This window comes from Diabrotica undecimpunctata, chromosome 7, assembly GCF_040954645.1.
Source record: "Diabrotica undecimpunctata isolate CICGRU chromosome 7, icDiaUnde3, whole genome shotgun sequence".
NCBI lineage: Eukaryota > Metazoa > Arthropoda > Insecta > Coleoptera > Chrysomelidae > Diabrotica > Diabrotica undecimpunctata.
Genome location: NC_092809.1, coordinates 54,449,420 through 54,459,019, shown reverse-complemented (window position 1 = coordinate 54,459,019; position 9,600 = coordinate 54,449,420). Strand labels below are relative to the sequence as shown.

The window sequence follows — 9,600 nt, the reverse complement described above, 5'->3', positions numbered from 1 at the left end:
AGATATTTTAAATATGATACAATAGTTTTTTTTTCTACTACTGTTACAATTTTAGCGTAGTGTGCAGTAATGTTTATATAAATCAGCACCGTTCTGTGCCTAACGGAATATTATCTTATTATTAATAATTGAAATATGTTCATCCTCTAAAATTGTAGATAAGTTTTATCATATCCGAGGTATTTACAGGTGTTTACTCAATTAAATTATTTTTTTATTTTAGATTGGAAGTGAATTTCTAAGTTGTATTAATCTGTATCTGTCATGTATAATTAATATAAGGAGAACCCGATTTATATTAAAGTATTACCAAGTGCATAGTTAGACAGATTAAGTTTATAGTAATGGAGAAGATTAAAAATTTTGAAGAACTTGTCAGCGACTACATCGGTCCTAATAAAATTGTAGTGGATACCAAAGTAAGTAACTTAACTGCACCTGGAGAAAACTATTTAAGTGATATCATTAAAATTGATATAGTTTTGAAAGACAAAGTTAGTAGTAAAAATGAAGAATTGTCTCTGGTGGCCAAATTGTGTATAACTCATGAATTTATGGGACCTACGTATAACATAACTAAAAACGAAATAATATTTTATAAAGACATAATTCCTGCGATAAAACGCTTTCATAAAAAACATGGTTTACCTTACCCCTCGTTTTATCCAGATTTTGCAGGGGGTCGAATTAACTTGACGGGAGACGCGGACAAGGCCGATGAAGACGCTGTTTTAATTCTGGAAAATTTAGTAGCTAAAGGTAAGATCTAGAAACTATTATTTATTTATTTTTAATCCTTATATACTAATTTGTATTTGGTGGTATCTAAATAAAAAATATTTAAAATGTAATAAATACATTGTGACTTTTTTTCAATATTTTTTAAATGGAACTCGGATAAACACGTAACAAAATTAATAAAAAAAGAGGCGCTTATATATAGCCAAATTTTTTATTGAAAATCTTCACATATAGAAAACATACAGGCAATAAAGTCAAATATTAAAAACTTTAATAACATATTAAATTAAGAACTAAATAATCCGTAATTTATAATTAAACGCACTAATCACTTAAAACGTTATCATTAATAAATATTCCCTAATGCTTATTAATAGTTTCGATCTTAAAACTATGTCTTTGTTCACCTAAATTAATTTATACATTGAAAATAAACGTTATCTAACGATAGATGTCATTGGAGCATATTTTAGGGCAGATAGTAAACCTGGATCAATTTGTAATTCTTCGGAAAATAACCAAGTCTAAATTTTAACAATATTAGAAAAAAAAAACGAAAAACCTTCATTCTTATCCAAAACATGTTTTCTTTAAGAGAAGCTTTCATACTAACGTTGTATTACTTTTTCTTTATAGTAAAATCTAAGGCGAGCGTTACAAAACTAGCGCCACAAGAAGGCGTCACGGGTAGCGTCACAAAATAGTTCTTCTTCACATCGATTCACTACTCTCGATCAATTTATTTCTAGTCATGAACTGTATAAAACTGTATGAAAAACAATTAAAAAATAGCAGACATTAAATGAGAAGTAAAATATTAAAAGAATATCTGTCAATAAAAGATTCCATTTGTAACGATTGTCCAAAGTCATAAATCTCATCCAATTATTAACAATACTGATTCACCTGTTTAAATTTATGACACTTTTTGTTTAAAAATAATATCATATAAATACAATAAAGTATTATTTTTTAACAACTTATTTAGTTTATATTATATTAATTTAATATTTCGTCTAAAATTGACAGGTCTGTCAGAATTAATCAACATATGCTTTGTTAATACGTCAAAAGTCAACATAATTTATTGAATTATTTTAATATAATATAAATTGTTTAAAATACAAATAATAAATAAATAATAAAATTACTTTATTTAATTTTAAAATTATTATTTACCTTTTAAATATACACAAAACAGTAAAAAGCTTCGCACTAATCTATTGTACCGCCTACTGTACCATCTTTTTTTCATTAATTGACAATTGCTTCTAAGTATCGATTTACTTTTTGACTTTAGATTATCTACTTACTTTACTGACTCGCATAAATGTACCTTTTGTGTTTCTAATAAGGTAGATGTGATAAATATTAACTTATATATTATTATTTATATACAGGCGAGTTGCTACTTTAATTTCAGATTTTTTTATGTTTTCTTTGCGTCTTGAATAGCTTCAAAACTATCATCATCAAATTGCGGCAATACTAATTCTATTTCAATGCAGTGTTTAAAGTAAAAAAGCTGCGTCGAGCCACTGTCTTTATAATAATTTTTACTGGTTTGTGTAGCAAAGTGATACCGATAAATCTTTCTTTATAAAACTCTTTTCATACAATAAAAATATAAAAATATTAAAAAAAAAACGGGTGTGGCAGTCCAGTGGGACTGCTGGTAGATGTTATACTTCTATACACGCGTTCGCCGTTACAAATTTTTATGGGAGTCAATCTGCATAATCATTAAATGTACTGCTATAGGTAAGAGAGAGCAGAAAGAGAAACAGAATTAGGTATATAGGTATATGGTGCATCACTTGCTATATATAAATAACATTTGACTTGTAATAGGAGGATTTCATCAAAATAATAATGATATTTTGATGAAAATGAAATTTTTTTTTCATATAGGTATGTATGAAAGGAGTTGAATGCAAAAAAAAATTTTTTTACATACTCTGCAGTAAAATTCATTGTTTATTTAGTTATTGATATAAAAATACAATGCAATACACTGCAACATAATTCAATATAATAATACAATACAAATTAAAATACAATAGTCATAAGTATTTAAAAATGACATATAATAACTTCAAAAACCGAGCAATAAATCGCTGTTGTAAAATTTTTATTCTAAACTCCATTAAAAATTTGTAAAATCGTTATTTTTATTCGCTCCGTGCGTGACCATGGTACCTTGAAACGATGCCAGCGTGCGTAGCGGCGAAATATGACACAATTGGAATCATGGAATCTTTTTACCCATAAATTTTATCAAAAATGTGTGCAAATACATGTTGCGTATTTAATTGTGCTAATAATAGCAAAAATAGTAAGTGTAGTTTTTATAGGTTCCCAAAGATTACATATAAATTAGAGAAAAGAAAAAAGATGGATCCGTGCTATTAATGTGAAAAAGTAAATATCACATAACCTCATTTTTATGCAATTGAAATAGGAAATATTTAAATAATTTACCTTAAATGATATTTTATAAGGCTTCAAGCTAACTGCCTGATGACTTTAGCTTTTATATCATACCTTTTACTATTAATGTTATTAAATATATGCTCTTTCACGTGAAAAACTTGATTTGCCAGTACTAGATTTTTCCCTTTCTTTTCCGTTTGGGGTTAAAAAGATATATTATTATGATGAATTTTGAGAAACCCAGTTTTTAATACTAAATTTATTTTGTACATAAACTGAAAAAATATAATTAAAAAGTTAATTATTAATAATTGTCAATTTCGCCTGTATTTAACAATGTAAAACATATGTCATATGTTTAACCTGAAAATTGGTAGGTCCAAAACAGTCAGATGAAGGCGGTAGGTGTCGCGAAAGTCACGCACGGAGCGAATATAGATAACCAAAAGTATCATTTTTAATCATACCCTGTTATCGAATTTTTTGTTTCCAACAATAATTTTTTCAAAACAATTTTTTTTGGAGCGGATTAGAGTATTTTTTATATACACCTGTTTGTAAAAATTTGTTCAAAATACATTTAATGTTTTAAACACAGTAATTTATATTTTCAAATATTTTTTAACAAAAAAAAAACAAAAAATTGCCTCACCGTGACATGTTAGCACATTGCCGTGACCAGAATTCGAACCTGGGTTACCACGGCCACAACGTGAGATCCGAACAACTAGTCCACTAGAAAATCACGGCTAATTAGGCGATGTGTATTACGATTATAGTTCGAATATTTTAAAACTCTAACCTAAGATTCCATTAAACCAAATTTAGGTCAGTTGTTTAAAAAAGAAACAATGTACTTAATATTAATTTAATATACCATTTTATATAAAAAATGCTAAGATTTTAAATAAATAATATTCGTCAGTATTTAAAAATGACGATAGGTATACATAACTTACTTACCCATATGTTTAATTTACAATGATAATATTATTAATACAAATTTAATTAAAATGAAATATTCATAAGTATTTAAAAATGACAATATACGTAACTTACTTACGCAAATATTTTTCCTTGCAGGATGGCTTGAAGGAGAGCATATCTGGATTCATTTTGCATAATATGTCCGAAGAATTGTATCTTCCGAGATTCGATAGTGGTCAGTACCTCTCGGTTCTTACTCATTCTTCTAAAGACCTCCTCATTTGTGACTCGGTCAGTCCACGGGATTTTAAGTATTCTCCGATATAGCCACATCTCAAATGCTTCCAGTTTTTTGCACATATCTTCGTTCGCGGTCCACGATTCAACATTATAAAAAAGGACAGAGAAGACGTAGCATCGCAGCATTCTTACTGTTGTACGAAGAGAGAGGTTGTGGCTCTTGAAGATGGCCCCCATCTTGTTGAAGTTGAATCTAGATTTTCCGATGCGTGCTCTAATCTCCTGGTTGTTGGTCCATTCTTCATTTATTATGGTACCGAGGTAGTTGAGGATAGAGTTGACCTTTTGTTACCTTTTTCTTGCTAATTATCATAGCTTTGTCTTCTTAACGTTTATATTGAGTTCATATTGTTGACTGTAATACGTGATTTTATTCATAAGAACTTGTAGGTCTTCTAAGTTGTCCGCAAATACTATGGTGTCATCTGCATATCTGATATTGTTTAGCCGGTAACCATTTAGTAGAATATTTTTTTCAGTTTCGTGCAAAGCTTCGATAAATATTCTTTTAGAGTACAAATTGAAGATTAGAGGAGACAAAATACAGCCTTGCCTCACTCCACGCATGATTTTCACATAGTCAGTGTGTTCACCTTTAACTCTAAGATTTGCTGTCTGATTCCACTGAAGATTTCAAATTATTTTCAGATCTTGCCTGTTAATTCCTGCCTCTTTAAGAGCGTAAGCGCAAAATTTCGGGCCAATGCTTTTTAAATGCATTCATTTTTTTCGAATCCTGAGAAAACTAACACATATTTTTGAAAAAGTTAAACGCAGAATAAAAGATTACATTATTACCGAGGGCCGGAAGTCCCTTAGAATAAACAAGAAGTTTTTTTGAATAAAATATTTGAAATTAAAAATCACACTAAATTTTCTCTTTTTTTTTTCACCCCTGTAATTTATTAAAATAAACATTATAAACGTTTTCAGGGACTTTCGGCCCTCAGTAATAATGTATTCTTTCATTCTGCGTTTAAATTTTTTAAAAATACTTATTTGTTTTCTTAGGATTCGAAAAAAATGAATGCATTTAAAAAGCATTGGCCGAAATTTTGTGCCTACGCTCTTAAGTATTTGCATCATCTTGGCGTGCTGTACTTAATCAAACGCTTTATTGTAATCAACCAAACATGCGTATACGTCGCAGTTAACGTCTTTGCATCTCTTGAATAAGACTTGTACTGAGAACAAAGCCTCTTTAGTACCAACAGTATTTGTGAACCCGAACTGGTTGGGGAAAATATGACTTTAACACAGCTTGTAGATTTTCTTATGAATTATCTTTAGGAACAATTTTAGATGACCCATGAGGCTTATAGTACGGTAGTCTTCGCATTTTTTTGGCTTCTGGTTTTTTTGGAAGTTCAATAAACTCAGATTTCAGCCAATATGTTGGTATTTCTTCAGAGTTGTATATGTTGTTGAATATCTTTGCGATTATTGCTATTGATTCGTTGTCCATTCATCATCATCCAGCCCCGTTTTCACATCCATTGTTGGATATAGGCCTCCTCCAAACGTCTCCAGTTCTCTCTATCTCTAGCTGCTGCAATCCAGTTTGTTTCTATTCTCCTTAGGTCGTCGGTCCGTCGGGTGGGTGGTCTGCCTCGACTTCGCTTGTCGGCTCTTGGTCTCCACTCCAATAATCTCTTCGTCCATATTCCGTCTTCCATTCTAGCAACATATCCAGCCCACCTCCACTTTTGTTTATTGATTCGCAGTATAATATCGTCAACGCCAGTTCGTCGGCGTATCTCCTCATTTCTCACGCGATCTTTCAAGGTCAGACCCAGCATTGATCTCTCCATTCGCCTTTGTGTTACCCTTAGTTTTTCGGCAGTAGCTTTCGTTAAAGTTAGGGTCTCTGCTCCGTAGGTCAAGACTGGTAGGATGCATTGGTTAAATGCCTTCCTTTTCAGGTGAATTGGAGTATTTGTTTTAAAAATGTCTCTTATCCTTCCATATGCCGCCCATCCCAACGTGATTCGTCTATTTAGCTCGCAGGTTTGGTTGTCTCTGGTTATTCTGATTTCATGACCCAAGTATGTGTATTTATCGATTAATTCTACCTTGTTGTTATTGATCTGTATCTCTTCGCTGGGAACCATATTGGTCATCATTTTGGTTTTCTCGAAATTTATCTCCAGCCCAGTTTCTTGTAGTATGTAATTCAGTTCTTGGAGCATGTCTTTGATCTCTCCCAGATTATCTGACAGAAGCACGATATCGTCCGCAAAACGTAGATGGTTTAATCTTTCTCCATCGATGGATATTCCTTTCTGTTGCCATGTTAGTCTTTTAAATGCATACTCAAGAACGGTAATGAACAGCTTTGGTGACATGGTATCACCTTGCCTGACTCTCCTTTTTATCTTTATCTTATTAGTTGCTGAATGTAGACTTATGGTTGTTGTGGCATTTTCATATATATTTTTAACTATATTACAATATCTGTGGTCGACCCTGCAATCTTGTAGTGCTCTTAAGATGGACGGTAATTCCACTGTATCAAACGCCTTTTTAAAGTCTACAAATATCAATGCCAAGGGACGGTTATATTCGTTAGTTTTTTCTATCAGGGTTTTTAGGCACTGCAGGTGATCGTTTGTGCCGTAATTAGGGCGGAAACCGGCTTGTTCCCGAGGTTGGTAAAAATCCAGCTTTGTCTCTAATCTGTTCGTTATTATTCGGGTGTATAATTTATAAAGATGGTTAAGGAGACTGATTGGTCTGTATCTTTCCAGGTCTGCTATATCTCCCTTCTTGTGTAAGAGTACAGTTATTGAATTATTCCACTTTGTTGGGATATTTTGATTCCATAGACATAGATTAAAGAGCTTTTGAATTTTGGTTATCAGTACTGAGCCTCCTATCTTTATCGTATCCGTGACGACACCGTCCTCCCCCGGAGCTTTGTTATTCTTCATCTTTTTTAGAGCCTTGTAAATTTCGTCCAAGGAGATTTCTGGGATATCTTCGGAACCCTGATTTTGAACCTTCCTCTGCTGATATTCAACTATATCTAGAGTCGATTGGTTGCTATATAATGTCTCATAGAATGATTCCACAATTTGTAACAAATGTTCTCTGTTTGATGTGATGTTGCCATTTCTATCCTTGAGTTTGACAATTTGTTTATTTCCATTTGTGAGTTTGCGTCTCATTATTTTCATACTCTTATTTTCCTCAATAGTTTTGATGATTTTCTCATCTTTGTATTTTTTTAGGTCTTTTCTTATTTCTCTTGATACTTCCTTGTTTATTTTATTTATATCGTCGTTACTAGAGTTTTCGTCGCTTCTCAGTATTCTTCTTTGTTCCATTTTTTTCTGTGTGTCCAGACTAATTTTTTCTTCCTTCACGCTTTTTGGGCAGCATTTCTTTTGAGCTTCTGTTATTGCTTCTACTATTATGTCATTTAGGATGTTAATATCATTTGTTGATGATTTTTCTTGAAGGAATTTACCGATATGATCTTCAAAATTTTGTTCGTTGTTTGGATGTGTCCATATGTTTATTTGCTTCTTTTTTATCATATTGTGTCGTTCATAGTTGGTATTTAACACAATGGTGGCTCTCACCATACGATGGTCGCTTGATTTCGCAAATTTATTTAGCACTGTCACATCTGTAAATATGTATCTTTTATCAGTGATAAAGTAATCAATCTCGTTTGTCGTCTTCCCATCTGGGCTTTTCCACGTCCATCTGCGGTGAGGTTGTCGTTGTCCATTAGTTTGAGTAATTCTGCTTGTATATTATCAGGGCCTGCTATTTTGCCATCCTTTAACTGTGTTATTGCGGAATAAACTTCCTGCTGTAATATTCTTGGTTCATCATTTACTTCTTCTTCTAGCTCAAAGGTGTTATCTCTTTGGTCTTCAAATAGTTTTTCTAACTCGGTTAACCAACTTAAAATATCTCGGTCATTTAACACCCTTATTAATACTTTGGTCCATTAAATAAGTAACATACATTAGTTATTGCTTTTAGTAATTATATTTATAATTCATAATTTTTAGGATACAAAAATTTGGACAGGCATGTGGGATTTGATTTGGCCACATCTAAGCTGATTTTAAAAGATCTGGCAATGTTCCATGCAGTACCGCTGGCGATCAGGTTATTGGAACCTGAAGAATTTACGAGATTAGTTAAAAAAATATCCATTTCATTACCACCAAAAAGAGAAGATAAAAAACCACCGACGATTTTTAAAATAATGATAGAAACATTAAATGCAAATGATGAATATAAAAAAGCGGCTGACAAGTTGACGAAAATGTTGGGTAATTTTTCAAAAGCAATGGAGAAAAATCCGGAAAAGTTATTTAATAACGACGATATGAGAACATTTTTGACAATAGTACATCAAGATGTGTGGATCAATAATACGATGCAACTTATCGAGAACGATGTAGCAGTTAAAAATAAATTTGTTGATTTTCAAATGTGCCAACTCGGTTTGCCTGCTGACGATTTAATTTTTTTTCTCTTCAGCAGTGTCGAATATAATTGTCTCAAAAATAATCTTGATAGCCTAATTAAATATTACTATGAAGAGTTTATGTGCATATTAAAACAGCTGGATATATATACTGACGATTTTTCATTCGAGAATTTTTTGGAAGAATTTAGAGCACCGGGAAAATTGGCCATTGTACGGACTTTATTCATGCTACCCACCGTTATTTTTGGAAAGAAAGGAAAGGCAGCTGATCACGAAAAATTGAATGAGATGACAGTTGAAGATATACATCCAATAGCACTAAAAAAGATGATTTTATTATGCGTAGAAGCTGCTGAAAGGGATTGGATGTAATTTGATTGTTTTTTTGTTGTAATAAAGTAATTCAAATATATCATTTTTTTTTATTTTATTTGTGCTTTAGAAGTGATGTATCAATTCTATCAGCTTTTCTTGTCTAACACAAATATCTTTTGATATTTATTTTATCTGTAATATCTAATTAAGTTTTAGTAAATTTTTATACCAGGACGCACTGAAACCATCATAAATATATTACATAACAATCATAATACATAATATATTATACAATGTCATCAACTGAACTATTATGTATAAGGTAAGTTAATATGATACATGAAATAATAATTTGGTCTTTTATATTCATTAGAAATAAACCAAAATTTTAATTCAATAATATATTATGTCATTTCTTCGTCTGTCACCAT

At 31.4% G+C, this 9,600-nt stretch overlaps 1 protein-coding gene across 1 annotated transcript; it reads left to right on the top strand.

The window, feature by feature from the left end:
• Positions 1-215: 215 nt before the first annotated feature.
• Positions 216-9,266, top strand: LOC140445365 (uncharacterized). Its single transcript, XM_072537344.1, has 2 exons — positions 216-759; positions 8,427-9,266. Exons 1-2 carry the CDS (start codon positions 345-347, stop codon positions 9,224-9,226), a joined length of 1,215 nt encoding a protein of 404 aa, XP_072393445.1. The 5' UTR covers positions 216-344; the 3' UTR covers positions 9,227-9,266.
• Positions 9,267-9,600: the final 334 nt, after the last annotated feature.